General features: G+C 40.0%; 1 protein-coding gene across 2 annotated transcripts in view; it reads right to left on the reverse strand.

Annotated features, from left to right (window-relative positions):
- Window positions 1-556: 556 nt before the first annotated feature.
- Window positions 557-21994, reverse strand: part of GPS1 (geranyl diphosphate synthase 1) — a 316841-nt gene continuing 295403 nt past the window's right edge. For both annotated transcript variants that reach the window (XM_089377112.1, XM_089377113.1), the window contains exon 12: window positions 557-1082. In XM_089377112.1, coding sequence (XP_089233238.1) covers window positions 903-1082 — 180 coding nt within the window. In that variant the 3' untranslated portion in view covers window positions 557-902. The remainder of the gene's footprint in view (window positions 1083-21994) is intronic.

Here is a 21994-nt window from a genome sequence, read left to right on the forward strand (position 1 = left end):
TGGGTAAACTGCAAGGATCATTTCTTATATATAGATGGTGCTTTTCTTCAAAAAATACCTCTTCAATGTATTCATAAATACAACAGCAATTAAAGTTTATCAGCGTAATATAAACAACTTTATGATCTGCAGTCCTTGTATTACTGTGTTGTCTTAGGCAGGTTCTTTGTAACCAAAAAGCTGAAAATAGTAACAGTGGTCTTTCAGTAGATGGTTATGGCTTTAACTTACTGCTGCATATGAACAGTTCAGTAATAAAATGACGATACATTATTTTCCCAGGCTTTCCAGAGTGTATATTTCCTAAAGTAATGTATGCCAAGCTTGATCAAAATAAAATGTTTAGCTGAAAAACACACTAAAGGTCCGTAAAGTGTTCTGTATCTACACTAAATTTTAAATACCCTTCGATATAATATATACCTTCATTTGTGAGCATTTTGAATCAATACTTTTCAAAGCAGTTATGTGCAATCATGATTTTTCCTGTTAATCTCCCGAGGCTCATTTTCATCTTCAAAATTAATGAATTGAAATTCCATTACCACAGATTACATAAGGCTGAATTCAGTAGAATTTATTCTGCTGAGGCTTGAATAAATATACATGAAGGTTCACCCTGGTCACCAGCTGAAGCTGATTCGAGTTCATGTGCCGATGCAAAAGACATAGATATACAGTACACCTAATTGGTGAATTATCTCCAATGGAGGCATAAAAGGCTTTAATGAATCAAATCAAAAGAATGATGTTTAAGCTTTCCTACACCAAGGAAGCTATACAAATTATCCAAATAATGCCCTAAAAAGTTTATTAGAACAGAAGCAATGTTAGCAAAGGCTTTATCAAAACAAGTTGCATATTTCTATACTGTATTTTTCCTGATTAATATGAGGCCTGCATTACTTCGTTCTGGTGATCACTTTTTCAGAGAGATCAATTAATGCTTTCCTACATAATTTAACGTACTCTGATTCAGATGGTGGGAAAGATTCAACAGAAAACGTAGCAAAACCAGCATGCTGAGCTGCAAGTTGTTTTGCCTTTCTTATTCCATCACTTTTTCCAAGAAATTCAAGGGCCTGAAAAATTACTCAAAGTCAATAGTCAGATAAATCCTCCACAATCCAAGAAAATACACTGCACAAGCATGTCATAAGGATCACTAAGTTGAGTGTCTAGCCTGTATGCAAGGAAAGGAAAACAAAAGTAACTACATAATAAATGAACAGATATGACAAGTTCATAACATTAAGTAAGAGGAATCAGCACAACCGGGAACTATTCTTGAAATCTCATACATATCTCGATTCTCAACATGGTATGTTAAGCGATGAGACACCCATGGTTATCCTAACTAAATGGTATAAAAGTTCAGTGTTTAAAAGATTTGGAGGGGCTTTCTGGTTACAACATTAGCTGGCGCTGGTCTGTTGTCAACATATTATAATCATGAAATGAAAATTTCAGAAGCCAAGAGTGAAATTTATCCTTAGAAGTTAAAACAATTCCTGTAGTACATGTATCCCTTGGCGCATGCTTAGTTTGACTGTGATGTAGAATATTGGCTAGATTTAGACTTGCAAATAACTCCACTAATTGAGTATAATATCGGCCCAAATGAGGACAAACATCAAGGGTCAATTGGTCTTACCAGTTGGCAGACCTGAAGGACTGATATACCATGAGTTCAGAAAGTGAAACAGATGAGAAAGATTGTTGAACTCTCCTCCAGCTCATTTTGACATAGCAGACAGAGAGATAACTGATGGCCTTCCTAGAACTTGTGACTAGACAAATTCCTTTAGTAAATATGTTCCTGATTAACCACTGGCCAATGGGACTCATGCTTTATGGCAAAGCTTGGTACTGTTATCCCCCAAAGGGTAACCACATTAGAGGCACCTCCACGAGGGTGTTATGTTGTTGATATCATGAGCTTTCTTGTTTAGACTCTCCAGACTTTCACCTTCAGGCATATGATTGTGCTAGCTCAGTTGTGGTATATTAGTGTTCCACCCTCATAGAGCATGCTAAAACCAAACTGTACGGTTGTGGGAGAATCTGAAGACCCCATGGCCCAATGTATACGGAACTCATTAAAATTTTCAAAAGTCCAGAAGTCAACAGGGCACCTTGACCATTTCTCTCTCCTCTCTCTACTTTTCTCTCTCTCAAATTCAGCAACCCTGTGGGGAGTTGTATTAAATGTCACTAGTAATGATGAGTTTTTGTAACAGGGTTAGGCGACTTGGTACCCAGTCATCAAGTGAGTCCACTCTATAGTATTGTTTTCACTTGGCTAATTATTCTCACTTTTCAGCGATGAATAACTAGCTGAGTTTTTTCACTCACACACCTCCAAAGCTGGAGTGCGGCTTGATGATTAGGCCTTGGGTTTATCCTAATGGCTAGGGTTGATGTATATTACCATGCTAGGACATATCTAAAGTGTCACAAAATTTGACTAGGTTTTTTACAGGATTTTTTAAATTATTAAAAATTCTCACAAGACAGGATTTTTAATTAATTTCTATGTAAAATTGTAAATAAGTGAGCCTAGAAGATGTTGGGTGTATAACTGCATGAAATTCATGCTCTCCATCCCAACATTCTTCTAAGGTCCACTTTGAGGGTCAAAAAATCAATTACACCCCCTCAAAACCCAATTTTCCTAAGTTAGTGGCATCAAGTGGCAAGAAATACAAAAAATTAATAATTGAGACATTAAATACACTCTCAAAATCAAAGGGGACAGAGAAAATTATATGGGATTAAAGTTAAGCTATGTTGCGAGGAAACGTGGCTTCGAGTACGGGGACAGGGACGGGGGCATCATTTTTTGAAACAAGGTGCATGGGTTCGTTGGGCGTATATTATAATTTATATATATAATATATAAATATTATATTTTATAAATTATGATATACACGAATTTGTATATTTTTCAACTTTAAACAAGAAAACTAAAATATTTATGATTTAAAAAATTTTAAAGATTTAAACATGCAGATCATTGAACATTCAACATTCACATTGAAATTTCAAAATTTCTGGTTTGGTATCAAGTACAAATTGGAGTTTACATACTACATTCAAAATTTGCCTTAAGGCATCTCCAAACACTAACTAGGAAATTTTAAAATACTAAATTAAAAGTAGATAATAGTGAATAATGGCTTCCTCAAGCCATGTCATCAGCATCAATCAGATCTTCAGTTAGCATGTTCTCCAGGAAGCAATCACTCTCATCTTGAGGCTCCAGCTCATCCATAGCAACTAGAGGTAGCTCAATAAAGACATCTGGTTGTCTCCCCTCCTCCACACACATAGCATCATATGTGTATTGGTCCCATCTCTTGAAAGGACCCTCCTTATACCCAGGGTCTTTTCAAGATATGAGACGAAGTGTGCTATGAATGTACACTAAGTTCTCTACCTTCTTTGAGCCCAACCTACTTCTCTTTACTTAATGGATAAAGGCATAAGTACTCCAATTCGTCTCGCAAGATGAAGAACTAGCTACCTGGAATATTAGGGGAAGCCCATCAAATTAATTAAAAATTTAAAAATAAAAACTAAAATGAACCCTGAAGAACCCGATTTTGGGGTTCCAGGTATCCATCAACGGGGTTCTCCGTACCCATCAAGACAAAAGAACCCAAACTTTTTTAATGGAGAACCCAGTTATTCATAGAAGAACCTGGTCCTTATGGGTTCTTCTCAAAAGCACCCGTACTTGAATCAGATACTTGGGTTCGCCCTTACAACATAGAAGTTAAGTGGAAAGACGACTTGGTAGCTATGAAAATGTCAAGTCTGAAATCCTATTGCAGCCACTAGTATTATTTCTTCTAACAGTTAATTATACTAGCAGTTTATTGTTGCGGCAACAACAAAACAAACACAATGCAATCTTCACAAAAATACTACAGAAAATAATGGTGCTGGAAACTGAGAAATGCTAGCACGCACACATAAAATTTGACACAATTATTTTTGGACAAAAGTCCCCGAAAAAAACCAACTTGGGAAAACCCGTGCAGCAGCTGAAGGTTTTGTATTATTAAGCAGCAATGAATTTATCTGAGTACAATCTGGATGTTGAATATTGGCTATCCTACAGAGAAAATACTAGCGAAAATATCTTGAGGGAAATTACCCTCATTCTGCGCAATTCTGGCACTTGACTGCCACTGAAAATCAAGTCGTACTACTTGCATTCGTGTTGCCCGCACTCACTCTGCTCAGAACAACTGAAAATCAAATCGTCCTACCTACGGGGAAAACACTTCTCCGATCCTCTGGAACCTCTGCTCAGCTTCTAGAACTGAAAACATCTTCTTCCTTCAACAAATCAAACTGCCCCCTAAAGCTTACGCACAACTTCCTGCAGAAATTTCAGCCTCTCTACAAATGCACTCACCGAATCTGGAAATCTTCCTCCAGCTTCACTATCCTTGCTCCTCTTTGTCTTTCCTTTCTTCTGGCTCGAACTCTTCTGGTTGCTACGTCTGGAAAATCGAACTGCCCAAGGAAATCGATCTTTGTGTCTCCAAAAGCATGTTCGCCATCTACCAATCAACTTCTTATAATTTTTTGTTGGACCGCCAATGGCCAAGATTAAAACTTAATAATGAGCCCAAATTATTTCCCAGTCGATCCGTGTGAGTTTCGAGATTATTCACACCTTACCTCAATTAATTCTGATTAATTAACTACATTTCCTAAGTTTAGACTTAGGAAATATTAAAAAATAGGCTAATAATCTAATTAGTCACTTCAAGGTGGAATTTCCAGCAACGATTTATGGGTTATGAAGAGATCATGTGTTTTAGCCTCTCCACAAAGTTTCGAGACTAGAACACCTCTGATGCTACAAAAACCAACACTCCCTCTTAGCGAGGAAGGTGTTCTAGTGTTGCACCATTGTTGCTACAACACCCTGTCTCTGTATCACCCCTTTGTCACACTACTAATGTTTGGCTAATTCCCACCACCCACTATGCAACTCTGATGTTGCATCTGTGTTGCTACTGACACTGCCATACTGCTGCGAACACTGCATCTTCACTGCAAATCCCTCTCATTTGTTGTTGTTGCAACTGCAACTGAGAAGCATCCTAAATATTGAATCAACTGTGTTTGTTGCATCTGTCTCTCGAGTCCTAACTGCTACTAGCTACTGCACTGTCCACTGAAGATTTTGCGCTGCTACTAGCTCTACAACTACACTTCATGCTCTGTTGTCCGCACTGCATTGCGCTTCTTAGCACCCGGCTGCTACTACTCTACAACTGTCACTCGAGAATCTGACTGCATCAATGACACTGACCCATCCTACTACTAAATATTGTGGGACCCTGTAGCTAGGTAGTGATCCATGAGGAGGACACCTCAATGGACCTTGCCCAATCTCTATAACTCTAGGAAATTGGAATACAACTCCATGTCCCCCCACCTCTCTCCTGGAGGTATAGCTGCAAACATAGCAAAGTTTGATCTACTCATATTGTTGTTGTTGTTGCTCTACTGATGCTCTCACACTGCTACTGCAAGTACTGCAATAATGAGTTTGATGTCACCAGATCCTGAAGCACTAGCTTCCATAGAGATGCTCCCTCTGAGTCTCGATCTCCCTATGGAAAATCTCTCTGCTCCCTCCTGGCAACTCACATTGCCCTCCTGTACTGGAAACTGGACTACCTAGCTCTGCACTAGGAATCTTTGCTCGCTGGATTGCACTTGCATACTGCAACTGGGCAATTTGCACGCCTCTGTCACTACAACTAGTTCTACAACTATCTCTCGGGTACTGAGTGCAACTAGATTTGCAACTGCCTAATGACAGATTGTGTTTGCTGACAGTGAACCTACTACTATAATACTATGGGCTCTTGTAGCAAAGGTGATGGTCCTACTACAATAATATGGAATTAATCTGATCGATCTCCTTGTTGCAACTGTGCTAGACCTTGCCCATTTGATACGTTTTAGTTTCATACTCCTATATCTAGTGCCCCACTATCTCCTTTCAAGCCTAGTCCATGGTTGGGACCCTTCCTTTCTTTGCAACTCGCACTAGGCAACTCGCACTTCCTCTGGCACTTGTTTCCAGCAACAGGGAGTCGAACTACTACCTAGATCTGCATTTTGTCTAATTCGCATGGCCTCCTCTGGCAATCTCTTACAGTCATCCCTGCAAAGATGCAAAATTTGTGAAACTCAAAAATGGAGAAAATAAACCTAGAAGCTCCCTCTCTTCCTTGTTGGGCTTCTAGCACTATTATCTGTACTCCCTTCTAGAGTGAGAAAGTCTGCCTGCTGCCACTGCCAATCTACAACTTGAAAAATTAGATCTCTAAAACTCGAGATACCCTGAGAGAAATTTCCCCTCTGTGTGTGTTATTTCTCTTCCACTTGGCATAGATTCTGCTCTAGCAAACTGCTGCAAAACCTTTGTGCCCAAACAAGAAATATGCTCAACAAAAATATGAGTTGTTGCTCTGTCTGCTTGTTGGAATCACTGGATCTGGCAAGTCGAATTTTTCTACCAACCTGCACTGAAAAATCGATCTGCCCAGCAATTCGATCTACCTAGGTTAGGATCTGCGCAGCCTCCAAAAATTTGTCTTGCTCCTCCCTCTGAATATTGAATTTATGCTTTTGCTTCTGAGCTTCCCTGTCTGATCAATCACACTCTAATACCATGTGAAAATGTCAACTCTGAAATCCTATTGCAGCCATTGGTATTATTTCTTCTAACAGTTATTTATATTAGCAATTTATTGCTACGACAACTTAGAAAATAAACACATTGCAATCTTCACAAAAATACTACGGAAAATAATAGCAATGGAAACTGAGAAATGTCAACACACACACATAAAATTTGACACAATTATTTTTGGGCAAAAGTCCCCAGAAAAACCCAACTTGGGAAAACCAGTGCAGCGGCTAAGGGTTTTATATTATTCAGCAGCTGTGAATTTATCTAAGTACAATTTGGATGTCGAATACTGGCTATCCTACAAAGAAAATACTGGCAAAAATATCTTGAGGGAAATTACCCTCACTCCGATTAATCTTAGCACTTGACTGCCACTAAAAATCAAGTCATCCTGCCTGCACTCGAGCTACCCACACTCATGTTCCCAACACTCACTCTGCTCGGAACAATTAAAAATCAAGTCGTCCTGCCTACTACTAACTAGGAAAACACATCTCCGACCCTTTGGAATGTTTGTTCGGCCTCTGGAACTAAAAACGTCTTCTTCCTTCAGCAAATCGAACTGCCCTATTCAGCTTTTGCACTGCTTTTGCCCAGTTTCCTGGAGAAATTTCAGTCTTTCTGCAAATGCACTCACCAGACCTAGAAATATTCCTCCGACTTCACTGTCCCTGTCCCTCTCTGTCTCTGCTTCCCTCTGGCTCGAACTCTTCCAGTTGCTACCTCTGGAAAATCGAACTGCCCAAGGAAATTGATCTTCGTGTCTCCACAAACATGTTCTCCATCTACCCATCGACTTCTTCTTATAATCTTATGTTGGACCTCCGACGACCAAGATAAAAACTTAATCAAGGGCCCAAATTATTTTCCAGTCGATCTATGTGAGTTTCTAGATTATTCAAACCTTATCTCAATTAATTCTGCTCAATTAACCAGATTTCCTACGTTTAGACTTAGGAAATAATAAAAAATAGGCTAATAATCTAATTGAGACACTTCTACGTGGAATTTCCAAAAATGATTTCTGGCTTACGGAGAGCTCATGTGTTTTAGCCTCTCCATAAATTTTCGAGACTAGAACACCTCCAATACTACAAAACTAACAATATCCACTTAAGCACCACGAGTTAGGAGTCATAGTGGGCCAAGTCATCAATCAATCAAAGGGTGCCCGGGTTGCCCAATAAGAAGGTTGTATCTCTTTTTGAATGCTGACGAAGGTGCTAGCAATTAGTGGGGGACAACTCTAACACATGGGATAGATCTTGTCCCCCACCTTTTCCTTTGTCAACCAATCAAATTACACTATCATCCAGTTCAATAGTCATACTAGGCCAAGTCCACAAGCATCTACCTAGTAGTTGGATAACAAAAGTTCTCTTGGGATTTGATTGGTTTCCCTCCCTTAAACTCTATTTCTCCACTTATTTATTGGCAGTTCTAGGGATTGATACGCTAAGTCTACAACAGAGCACACGCACAACCAGTCTGTTGGAAATACTGAGGGGGGGTGAATCAGTATTTCTTTTACAATTGTTACTTTACCAATTTAGATCACTTATAAACAGAACACAAAATGAACGACATAGAATAAATAATTTTATTTTTCAGAAATAATGAGGACTCCAATCCTCTACTTTACAATAAATCAAGTACAATAATGTTTAGGGCTCCAACCCTAGATGAAGACACCAATCTTCAATCAACCAGGCCCCGCCATGTATGGTGCCAAGCTCCACTTGGTCTTTATGAGGGTCCAACCTCTAGGGCTCCAACCCACTGCTTCGATTCTTCAATAATTAGTACAAGCAGTTCTTCAAGGCTTCCCAAATACTTCTACAACAAGCCTTGACAGTTTTTTCAACACAGCTCCAGGGTATCTTCAACAAGTCTTCAACAATCTACTAGTTCATCCATGACAACTTTGTCCACTCCATGAGTGTTAAAATTGGCAACTAGGGCCAAACTTCATGTGGGTCATCTTATTCATGGTTGATAATATGTTCATTAGATTCCTCTCGTCGAGAGGTGTAGGATTGATCTAAAGATCATCCGATTCCAATAAGTATTCATGGAGATATGAATTTATTTTGATTATGGAATTATTATCAAGCCGACCTACAACTCATGTAGGCTCAGAAGCCCAACAGTCGCATCTATTCAAACACCAACATTGTGTATAAATACAGGAGGACTTTTCCTCATTTGGACTCACTCATCTCATCACATCTCTCTCTCTCTACTGCGCAAAAAAGAGACTCTTCTCTACTGCGTAGAAAAGCGTCTCTCTCTCACACATGTGAAGCCGAAAGTTGTTGAAACTGAAGCTGCAACTGCAGAAGTAAAGTTTGACTTGCGTGGACCAGAATATTTCCTCATATGAACTGCGCTGGAGATTCATCTGAACCTCCTTTGAAAGACGCAACTTTTGGTGGTGGAATCAAGTCAATCCGATGGACGGTTTGCAAGATATCGATTGCCCTAGTTTGAAGGAAGTCGCTGAAATTGAAGCTGCAACTGCAGAAGTGAAGTTTGACCTGCGTGGACTAGAATATCTCCTCATCTGAACTACGTTGTAGATTCATCTGAACCTCCTCTGAAAGCCACAACTTTTGGTGGTGGAATGAAGTCAATCCGACGGACGGTTTGCAAGATATCGACTGCCCTAGTTTGAAGGAAGCTGCTAAAACTCAAGCTGCAACTGCAGAAGTGAAGTTTGACCTACGTGGACCAGAAGATCTCCTCATCTGAACTTCACTGTAGGTTCATCTGAACTTCCTCTGGAAGCCACAACTTTTTGTGGTGGAATCAAGCCGATCCGACGGTCGGTTTGTGAGATATCGTCTGCCCTAGTTTGATGATGAAGCTGCTAATGCTGATGCTGCTGATCTAGGGTTTGCTACTACTAATATAAATCAAATTTATTGTACTATTTCTCTCTGTTGAATTATTGAAGATAAAAGAAGATTTGATCAAAGGGTTTCCCCACACATTGTGGGGTTTGTCCCTGGCTAGCCACCACATCTTGTGTCTCTTGTCTTGGCTTGTTTTTTGTCGATTGTTTAATGTTCTATCTACACTTTACTTTATGTACATGTGATTGCTAATCTGTGGAATATAATAAAAAAAGAAGTAAATTGTTATAAACATAGAACATACCATAACTAAACATGGTATCAGAGCTGAGGTGAAGAGTCAAGACCAAGATCGAGCAAGAGCAAGAGCAATCACCGAAGAGAAGATAGGCAACGCTATCCTAGAAGAACAAGGAATGTTGGACCATGTGAGAGGCAATATTGTTGAGCCTCCATCAAATGCATCCGCTGCTGCCAAGTATGTCAAATGGAAAACCGGAGAAGTCAAAACAAAGAAGATCATCCGGGACTCTATCGACAAGCACTTGGTGGCCAACATCTCTGACCTGAACACCTCCAAGGAAATCTACGATAGACTGGTGAGTTTATTTAAAGTTAATGATGCAAATCAAGTTTCGTTTCTTAGAAATAAGCTGAGGGAAATCAAGAAGAGTAAAGATGAGAGTATGCAAGCATACTTCTTAAGAATCATCGAGATCAAGAACGATCTCCTATCTACTGGGGAAATGGCACTCATGACTCTTGGAGGATTACCAACCGAATCGTACGTGTTCAGGACTACTCTTCTGAACAATCATGTAATACCTAGTTTCAAGGAATTAATGGCTAGATGCATTCTAGAAGAAACAAGGGTAGAAGAGCAAGAAATGCCCTTGCCTAAAGGTCCTCCTGCTGCCTTTTTTTCTCATGCTAAGAACAGAAATAATTCCAAGTCTAAATCGAAAATAAAGGTTGGACCTAAGGGTGGAAGAAAAGGACGATGTTACATTTGCAATAAAGCAGGTCACTATGCAAGGGAATGCCCTGATAGAAAGGACTCTCACCATGATGATGATCAAAATCTCTCTCATGGTAATCGAAGGGATGGAAAATTCAATAGCAAAGCTAAAAGGAATGTTGGAAATCAAGGAAGAGGACAACCATTCAAGAAGGCTAGAAATTCCAGGATGTATTAAATGCACCTGACCTCCGAAAGAACCTGATGTCCATCTCAGTAATGGAAGACAAAGTCTACAAGGTAACCTTCAGCGATGGCAAGGTACGTGTATCAAAAAATAATGTTAAAGACGCCTTTACTCTTGGGTTTCGTGTTGATTCATTATATCAGGTCGATGAAAGTCAGGTAGGTGTCCTGTCTTATGACACATCTCTTCAGTCCGAACTTTAGCATTGGAGGTTTGCCCACCTTCATTACAAAGATCTACTCGATGTAAGACATATGGTAACAGGGATGCCCGAATTCCGAGTAGAAAAAGAAGGTGTAATGTCGGGATGTGCCGAAGGAAAGATCAAAAGGGGACCATTCCTCTCAAGCCTAAGCAAGACCTCCGATATATTACAATTGGTTCACTCAAGCATACTTGGAGTTGGCATTAAGAAGGAGACTACTACACCACATACTCCAGAGCAGAATGGTGTGGCACCGTACGATTTTGGAAGCTATCTCTATGGGTAGATGATGTAATAATGTCTGATGTGGAAGAACTGATGGATCCTATTTATCCACTTGAGCCTTCCTCTTCCAGGAAGAGGCATTAAAGACATGCTGCACCCCGAGGAACCTTCCGTGAAAGTAAGAAACCCAACAGGTATCAGAGATACCTGACCAATATGAGCACAATCATACAAAATGAGCCTTCATCATTCTCAGATGTCGTCAAGCATCAAGTATGGAAGGATGCTATGACCATTATGGAGAATGATGTCTGGGAAGTAGTTCCTAGATCCTAGGACAAGACAATTGTTACTTCAAAATGGCTTTACAACATAAAGCTGCAGCAGATGAAAGTATGGAATAGTATAAGGCCCGTTTTGTTGCTCGTGGTTTCTCCCAGAAGCAAGGTATAGACTATGATGCGATATTTGCGCCTGTTGCCACATATACGACCATCCGCTTGATCATAGCCCTTGTGGCTTCACAAGGGTGGAACCTACATCAAATGGATGTCAAGACCGCATTCTTGCACAGTTTGATCAAAGAAGAGGTCTATGTGGAGCAACTCGAAGGATTTGAGATTTATGATTGAAAATCTCATGTATGCAGGTTGAAGAAGGCTCTCTATGGGCTAAAGCAAGCACCCAAAGCATGGTATGAGAGGATCGATAGCTACTTGATGAAGCTGGGATTCACTAGGAGTGAAGTTGATCCTAGCCTTTACTTTAAGGTTGAAGATGACAAGCCTCTCATACTAGTGTTGTATGTGGATGACCTCTTTCTAACAGGTGCATATCCTCTCATTCACAAATGTAAGAGGGAGTTGGCTTCTGAATTTAAAATGAAGAACCAAGGACTTGAAGTGTGGCAAAAGCCAAGGGAAATTTTACTATCTCAAGGAAAATATGTGGTGAAGATTCTGAAAAGATTTGGTATGGTGGACAGCAAGCCTGTGACTACCTCGAGGATCTTAACTTTCAGAAGTTATATGGTAGTGATGTTAGACCAGATTTGGGAAATGCCTCTGAGTTTCAAAACTCATTTGCGTTGATGTTCTTGGTGAACGTCCGTCCGAACATATGTTTTGCAGTTAGCATTGTGAGCTCATATTTGGTTGAGCCTCACTAGATTGGTGCCAAGAATCTTCTGAGATGTCTTCAAGACACAATCTCTCATGGATTGAGATACACTGCCGGAAATATGAAACTGCATGATTATTCGAATGTTGATTAGGCAGGTAGTGTGGAGGATCACTGGAGCACTTTTTAGTGTTGTTTCTCTTTGGATTCTGTGTCAATATAATGGATAAGCAGGAAGCAGAAGTCGGTTTCCATAAGCACCGATGAGATCGGATACATATCTATGAGTATGATCTCGTATGAAGCTTCCTGGTTGGGGAAGCTCTTCAGTGAGCTGTTTGAACACATACCACTGTGATTCTCTGTAACAACCAGAGGTGGGATTCAATTATTGAGGAATCACGTATTCGTCGATTGCTCCAACAAATAGACATCATCTGGGATATGGTAAGTCGATGAGCAAGGAGGCTCCATCGCATTAAGATGATGTACAGGTCGATACACCTTGTCAAAGCCCTGAGGAAAGATCTAATTTGTGATTTTCCCAAATGACTTGGAGTCGTCAAGAAACCCTTGTACAAGGGTCCTGCATGTTGCATACATTGAGCTCTGGGAGCTCTGGGGGCTTGTGGTTCTTACTGGAGCAACATACGACCACAGGGTGACTCACCCTCCCCTAGTGGTGCGCACTAGAACAAAATGATTTACTTTCTTGTGGGACAAGATGATTCGCTCTCTTGTGGAACAGAATGATTCGCTCTCCTGTGTAGCAGGATGATTAGTTATCCTGTGAGGCCTGGATTCATGTGTTCTCCATGGCGATTGTAGCAGGATTGATGTGTTCTCCTGTGAGGCCTGGATTGATGTGTTCTCCATGGCGATTGTAGCAGGATTGATGTGTTCTCCTGTGAGGCCTAGATTGATGTGTTCTCCTGTGAGGCCTAGATTGATGTGTTCTCCTATGAGGCCTGGATTGATGTGTTCTCCATGGCGATTGTAGCAGGATTGATGTGTTCTCCTGTGAGGCCTAGATTGATGTGTTCTCCATGGTGATTATAGCAAGATTGATGTGTTCTCCTGTGAGGCCTAGATTGATGTGTTCTCCTGTGGGACGGGATTGATTAAGTTCTCCTGTCGAGGCATCCTACCCATGCAGTCTGGGACTCATGGGAAGCACCTCTCATCTGATCAATGAGCAGGGAAATGAAGTTAGGGACCATAGTAGTACCGCTGGACGCATCGCTGTATCTACCGTACTCCCTACACTAGGATGACCTCCATTGATCTGGGATCAATGATACTGGTCTGGGACCAGTGGTAGGAGTGGTACATTCTATGACACTGACTTCGGGTCGGTTGTTACTGGTCTGGGACCAGTGGTACGCACTCTAAGACTGACTTTGAGTCAATGGAAGATGTTACTGGTCTAGGACCAGTGGTAGGAGTTGTACTCACTATGACGCTGACTTCGGGTTGATTGAGACTGGTCTGGGACCAGTGATACATACTCTGAGACTGACTTTGAGTCAGTATGATACATCCTCGATCATTTCTTCTTCTTCATAATTCAGACAAAAGCAGAGCAAAACAAAACAAAGCAGAGCAGAACAGAACAAAGCAGAGCAGAGCATAACAGAGCAAAGCCGTATAGATCAGTACAGGGCAGAACAAGACAAAGCAGAACAGGCAGAATAGAGCAGAGCAAGGCAAGGGTCAGGTTGTACAGGGCAGTGCATTTGATGGATGAATAGTAGCAACCGACAGACAAATTGCAAATGAAGTTCTCCCTAGTTGAGAGGGAGTGTTAAAATTGGCAACTAGGGCCAAACTTCATGTGGGTCATCTTATCCATGGCTGATAATATGTTCATTAGATTCCTCTCGTCGAGAGGTGTAGGATTGATCTAAAGATCATCTGATTCCGATAAGTATTCATGGAGATATGAATTTATTTTGATTATGGAATTATTATCAAGCCGACCTACAATTCATGTAGGCTTAGAAGCCCAACAGTCGCATCTATTCAAACACCAACGTTGTGTATAAATATAGGAGGACTTTTCCTCATTTGGACTCACTCATCTCGTCACATCTCTCTCTCTCTACTGTGCAGAAAAGAGTCTCTTATCTACTACGCAGAAAAGGGTCTCTCCCTCACACATGTGAAGCCGGACGCTGCTGAAACTGAAGCTGCAACTGCAGAAGTAAAGTTTGACCTGCGTGGACCAGAAGATCTCCTCATATGAACTGCGTTGTAGGTTCATCTGAACCTCCTTTGAAAGCCGCAACTTTTGGTGGTGGAATCAAGTCAATCCGACGAACGGTTTGCAAGATATCGACTACCCTAGTTTGAAGGAAGCTGCTGAAACTGAAGCTGCAACTGCAGAAGTGAAGTTTGACCTGCATGGACCAGAAGATCTCCTCATCTGAACTGCACTGTAGGTTCATCTGAACCTCCTCTGAAAGCTGCAACTTTTGGTGGTGGAATCAAGTCAATCCGACAGACGGTTTGCAACATATCGACTGCCCTAGTTTGAAGGACGTTGCTAAAACTGAAGCTGCAACTGCAGAAGTGAAGTTTGACCTGTGTGGACCAGAAGATCTCCTCATCTAAATTGCACTGTAGGCTCATCTGAACCTCCTCTGGAAGCCGCAACTTTTGGTGGTGGAATCAAGCCGATGCAACGGTCGGTTTGTGAGATATCGTCTGCCCTAGTTTGATGATGAAGCCGCTAACGTTGATGCTGCTGATCTAGGGTTTGCTGCTGCTAATATAAATTAGATTTATTGTACTATTTCTCTCTACTGAATTATTGAAGATAAAAGAAGATTTGATCAAAGGGTTTCCCCACACATTGTGGGGTTTGTCCCTGGCTAGCCGCCACATCTTGTGTCTCTTGTCTTGGCTTGTTTTCTGCCAATCGTTTAATGTTCTATCTGCACTTCACTTTATGTACATGTGATTGCTAATCTGTGGAATATAATAAGAAAAAAAGTGAACTGTTATAAGCATAGAACATACCATAATTAAGCAATGAGGACCTTCAACAATGCATCATGTCTTTAATAAGCCACTCTCAAAACTTATGTAAGAAAAATGGTCTCCACAAGGTCTTCAAGGGTTTCAAGGTTGCTTAATAAGACTACTTCAAGAATTCAAACAAAGTTCTTCAAAACTATGCTTCCAAAGTGACACTTCTGCTATTCTAGGGTTTTCTCCATGATTGCTCTTTCAAACTTTTCATCAACAAGATTTCAAGATCTGCAAATAGGTAACCAAAGTCTTCTAAGTCTGCACTTTTTGTTGCTTGCTCTAAGTCTGTAATTACATACTGAATTCTAGTCCTTATTATTTACTGTCCAAACCTTCTCCTAGTACAAGTTCGAGCTGGTCTTCTTTTACACAGGTCAGATCTGAGGCTTCTTCACTGGAGTGTAAACATATTTCTTCACTGAACAGTACAGAACTGAAATGCTTCCACAAATAAGTCTTTAATAGATCTGCAACATGTCACTCTGCATTTTTTCAGGTTTCGTTCTTCAAGTTCACAAGATGTGAATATCAGATCTGCACTTATCCTTCCTTTTATTTTTATCCTTCCTTTCAGGTACAAAGATGCAAATTTTCTTCACAATATAGGTTCAAAATGCCAGTACAAATTTCCACAGGACTGCAAAGAAATAATATTGTATATCTGCAACAATTTAATGAGGGTCTGCAACAATTCCAATGTGTAATCTTCACCGGTCCCTGAGAATAAGCAGTTATCAATCTGCAATAATAATGGCTAGTTGTCTTCACCAATCCAAAAGAACGAACTACCTATAAGTCTGCGACAAAAGGATCGTTTGAGAGAAAAACCTCTTTACACAAGTCTGCAAACGAGTTCTGGAATGGTGGTCACAGGTCCAGAAACAAATGTTTCCTCAGATCCGCAAAGTGATATCTGAAATATGATCCCTTTCAGCTAGTTCATGAAATGTGAACTTTACTCCTCTTCGCTTTCTAATCTCTATCTCATCTACGGATCTTTTTTTCTCAAACGAATGCCTTGAATTTGTATTTATACTACTAGCAAGGGATGAAATGGCACAAGCTTATGGAGGAGCCGACTTGAAGCGAATAAAGTCGACCTGCATAGTGGAGTAATCTATATATATATATATATATATATATATATATATATATATATGTTGCGAACATCGGCATCAGGATAAAATCGGCAAGGGTCCAGAAAACCAAAAAATTGTAAAAATCGGAAAAATATTGTTAAAACATCGGCAAAATTAAAATACCATAAAAATATCTTAAATCGGCAAACATCGGCTAGGCCAAAAAAATGTGATTTCGAGATAAAATCGGGATGTTATCGAGATGTTCGCAACATTGATATATATATATATATATATATATATATCAGTGTTTTACGACTCCGACCAGGACTCCGACTCGGCCGAGGATCGACTCCGACTCCGACTCCGAATCGGTAATGACTTGGCCTAGTCGATTTCAATGACTCGGTCGTTGTAAAAAATACATTAAATATTTATTTTTTTTATAAAAAAACATAATTTTAAATATTTTAAACATAATTTTAAAGATTTTCATTCATGTTTCCAAACACATAGCATTATAATATAGATGGAAGACAACATATGATCAAAGTAGGCTCATGGAGCTTCAATTTCCAAGAGGTGAAATACCTTCCATCTCTTCCACGGAAGGTCACAAACTTGGTATCTAGAGATTTACCATTGATCCTCTATGCAATGATTAAAGTCATTCAAAAATTCAAACCACAGCTGGCACTCAGACACAAATGACCTAAAAACCAGGTCAAGTCAAGACATATGTGGTCTGACCCACAGACCACTGTCAACTGGACACTCTCCAGTAGAATGCCAAAGTTGTCCATTTCAGCTCTTTTTCTGTTTTTGTGAAGGGATTTTTGATTGGTGAGACCAAACTCCAACAAGCAGCTAGGACACAACTACAACATACCTCTACTATTTTTAGGGTAAACTAAATACTGCAGATTTTCAACAGCAATAGCATCTCAGGCACATTTTGTGATTTTTGTTGAACTAATTTGGGGAGCTAGGGCACAAATTTGCACTTCTCAGGCTGTTTTCACCAGCTAGCTGTTGAGGCAAAACTTTATGATCTGATTTTCAAAGAATCAAGCTTCATCTTGTCACTTCTATGGCAGCTAGAGCACACTTTCAGACCTGATTTTTCACCAGAAAGCACAGCTATAGAACACTTTAAGCATATTTTCAGCGTTGGTTTCTTCACAACCAAGTTTTTCATTGCTAGGGCAGCATTTTTGTTAAGTTTCCGAGATCATTTTGAGTTGAAATAACTCATTTTCAGATCCGATATTCTGAGCAGGAGAAGGGCATTCAGCTGGCCCTCAGTCCTGATATATTTCGAAAATATCAACTTCAAATTTGACATTTCTCAGACATGGCTCGTAAGATTTATAATTATCATTTTCCCATTATTGCTTCATACCATGGTTCATGGCATACTTTATGCATTGTGTACTTCATAATAAAATTACAGACATCCAAACAGATTAATTTCACACCACAAATCCAAAAAAAAGTGAATAAAATTTATTTTTTACGCTGCCCAGCCGTTTTCCAATGACTAGGCCTGGTCAATACGGACTCAGCCTGGTTGACCGAGTCATTGATGACTAGGCCGAGTCATTGGATGACTCGGCCTGGTCATCAATGACTCGGTCAACCGAGCCGGTTTGCTGGCCTGGTCACACATTTTTTTACCGGCTCGGTTTGACTCGGCCGTTTCCGAGTTGAGCCGGCCTGGTTGTAAAACAATGATATATATATATATATATATATATATATATATATTGTCATGTTTAGGTTGTCAACAAAGAGCAGAAGTGAGGTACATATTGTATAGGAGCTAGGGAAATTTTTAGGGTTAATTAATAAGATTTTTTATTAGAATTTAATCGAAATAGGGTTAGGAATAGGTTTTTAGAATTTTAGGAATTTATTGTCATGAGTCAAGAGAGTCAACATCATAATTACAAGACCATTCTGGGCCAAATGTATCTTGTAAAAGAATTTATTTCGAGTCTAGAAGGTCCTAGAAACCTTCAAAGTACAAGTTGTTCCTAGCAACTTCAAGTCAGCCTAAAGAAGGGAATTCAACCCCTTGAAAAGGCTATAAATAGAAACAGTTTTGACCTCATTTGGCACTCACTCACAAGTTTGATCTCTCAAGAAAAGGTTCAATCTGCATTTAGCCTGCAAAGCAAGAAGAAAAGAAAAGTGAAGGTCTAGAAGGCAAGAAGATCTGTTTCTGGGCTCTATCTCACTGACACCTGAGAAATAGCAAGAAAGGCTGAAATTGTAGGTCCAAATTGCAGGAAAGCAAGTTGCAATATCAAGTTGGTAGAAGAGCAAATATTTTGACGTTGACCTTGTTGACCTTGGAAAGATTTGTCTTGCTCAAAGGAGGATCTCTTAAAGAACTGTCCTAGGGGATCTTCAATAGCTACAGGGACAAAGTTGCACAGTCGAAGCTTGGAGTCGAAGTCGTTGTTGATTTGGGGTAGCATCAGATGTGCTCTAGCCACGAAAATTGGTGGAGAGGCTAAGGCACATGAGATCTCCAATACTCAGAAAGGGTTTGAGTAGATTCTAAACAGTTTGGGAGATATTAAAATAATTAATATTATTAATGGAGTCCTTAAGTTTAGACTTAGGGAAAATAAAATATTAATGTGAATTAATATAAAACTGTGTTAGAATGGTCCAAAAGTTATGGATCAATCCAGATCTAATCTTAGTCGTCGATTAGGGACTTAATCTCGGCCGTTGATGTGTCAACAAGAAAAGTATAAGAGGAGGCTTGAACGTCACTTGGAGAACACACTGAGGGAGACCAGTCAGTTCAATTTCTGGAGTGGGGTTAGCTCAGAAATTGAACCAGTGGTCTAGTGAGTAGTCAGGAGGCAGCGAGTACAGAGCAGAGAGGCGGGATCAGCCACTGAAGATCAGCGCTGAGGCAGGAGAGGCAGATGTAGGGCTTTTCAGGGAGACACAGAGGCAACAGAAGACTGCGCAGTCACTAGCTGGGCCTGCGTGGGTGACGCAGAGAGGCCCAGGGCTGACGCAATCAAGCAGGGGCTGACGCAAAGGGTTGGAGAGCCATGCAGAGGTCAGCCGAGCTGACGCTAGGATTGGGAGAAGTGCTGGAGAATTATTTCTCTCTGTGGGTAAGCCAATTTGGCACCCTGTTGTACTGAAAAATTGCTGAATAATAAAAGCCTCCCTTGTTGCACCAGTTTTCCCGCATTGGGTTTTTCCGGGGACTATTGTCCAAAATAACTGTGTCAATGTGTTGATTCTTGCGCATATTTTTGTTTCTGTATTACGGTGTGATATCTGCAACAGTATTTATTTTAATGTTTATTGAAGTAATTTCATGAAATAACTTATTGTGGAATAAGTAGGAAAAGTAAATCAGTTGCTGCAGTGATAGAATTTTCACATGGTATCAAACAATGTTGCACTAATCGTTATCGGGATTCATTCGGCGCGGGGAAAAAATCGGAAAAAATCGTAAAAATTGGGAAAAAATCAGTAAAAATTGGGAAAAAATCGTAACATACAAAAATATTCATTTTTTTTCAATTTTTTTAATATCTAAAGCATCTAAAACATAAAATAAATACATTGACACATAAATATGATAAAAGAACTAATATATAAGATGTTTAATATCATTTCTAGTGCCACACCACACATAATAGTGAATCATGTCCTGAATAATAAGTCCTGACTCATGACTCCCAACTCAGCCTCAAAATATCAACAAAAAATATAATAATGTATCTCATATCATGAGTCATAATGTCATATACAATGAAATGAACCAAATAACTAAAGTCTAATACTACTGATTTCCTTTGCTCCTCTAGATGTAGATGTCGGTGGAGTTGGCACTAGACTCTGCTATGCTCTAGATGCTGAAGAACTAGGAGCTACAGGAGGTAGACCACGTCCTCTACTAGTGACAGGGGTAGCTTCGGTCACCCCCTCCTCATAAAAATTAAAAAAAAATTAAAAATAATTAAAAAAATAAAAATTTATTTATTTATTTATTTATTTATTTTTCGTGATTTTTTCATAAAAATCGCCGAAAAAAAAATTGCGATTTAATCGGCTGATAAATCGCCAATTTGAAAAAATCGTGATTTTCCGATTAAATTGCAATCAGTGCAACGCTGGTATCAAAGCGAGTAATCAGAGACAGGAAGAGAACATCAGTTACGGGTCAAGACCACGATGCAGAGGCATCCAAGTCAGGGTACTCACACAGATTTTCAAAAGATTGCACAAAAGAAAGAGATGTTGATTTCTCTATGTTAGCTTCCAAGCTGGAAGAAGAAGTGGCGTGTAAATTGCAATCAGTGCAACGCTGGTATCAAAGCGAGTAATCAGAGACAGGAAGAGAACATCAGTTACGGGTCAAGACCACGATGCAGAGGCATCCAAGTCAGGGTACTCACACAGATTTTCAAAAGATTGCACAAAAGAAAGAGATGTTGATTTCTCTATGTTAGCTTCCAAGCTGGAAGAAGAAGTGGCGTGTATGACTATTGCTGCATCATCAGAAGTATGGTATTTAGACAATGGAGCCTCGTGTCATATGACGGGAATCAGGGAGTGTTTCTCAGAATATCGAGAAGAGAAGATGAACTTTCAGATCACCATGGGGAATAAGACAAAGTGTACCTCAATAGGGAAGGGTACCATAGTCTTTCAGAGAGAATCAAGACAACGGTTCCATGCTACAAATGTGCTGCATGTACCAGGATTGCGGATGAACTTACTTTCCGTATTGCAACTACAAGGCAAGGGTTATGATGTCTAATTCATCAAGGAAAAGGTATACGTGAAACACCCGAGCTAGAAAACGAAAGCGCAGATTGGGATCAAAAGTAATCGGTTGTATAAATTACAACTACAATCACCAATGGCACTAATAGGCGGTCATGGAGACAAGGACTTGAACGAACTATGGCACAGAAGAATGGGTCACTTGCACCATGGAGCTCTGAAAATTCTCCGGAGCACTATAACAGGGGTTCCGGATCTGAGTACGGAACGAGATGATGTATGCAAGGAATGTGCTCTAGGAAAGTATGTCAAGGCAACATTTCCTGGGAGCAAACATAAGGCCAAGAGTGTACTAGGATTGATATACTCAAATATCTGCGGACCTATGTCCGTCAAAGCTAGCAGTGGTGCCGAGTATTTCCTTACCTTCATTGATGACAACTAAAGGAAAACTTGGATTTATTTTCTGAAAACCAAGGATGAGGTTTTCTGTCGATTCAAGGAGTTCAAGGCTCTGGTAGAGAATCTCACTGCGAACAAAATAAAAGTTTTGCGCTCTGATAATGGTGGAGAATATGTCGATAAAGACTTCACTGATTTTTTCGCTAAGGAGGGCATCAAAAGGGAGTGGACAGCTCCCTACAATCCGGAGCAGAATGGGGTAGCAGAAAGAAAGAACAGGACTATTGTAGAAGCAGCTAGGGCCATGATGTATGATCAGGATATGCCAAAATTCTTGTGGGCGGAAGCATGCAACACAATAGTCTGTGTTC

Source organism: Pinus tabuliformis, chromosome J (genome assembly GCF_031772625.1).
Source record: "Pinus tabuliformis cultivar Carrire ecotype Pingquan chromosome J, CPIR1, whole genome shotgun sequence".
Taxonomy (NCBI): domain Eukaryota; kingdom Viridiplantae; phylum Streptophyta; class Pinopsida; order Pinales; family Pinaceae; genus Pinus; species Pinus tabuliformis.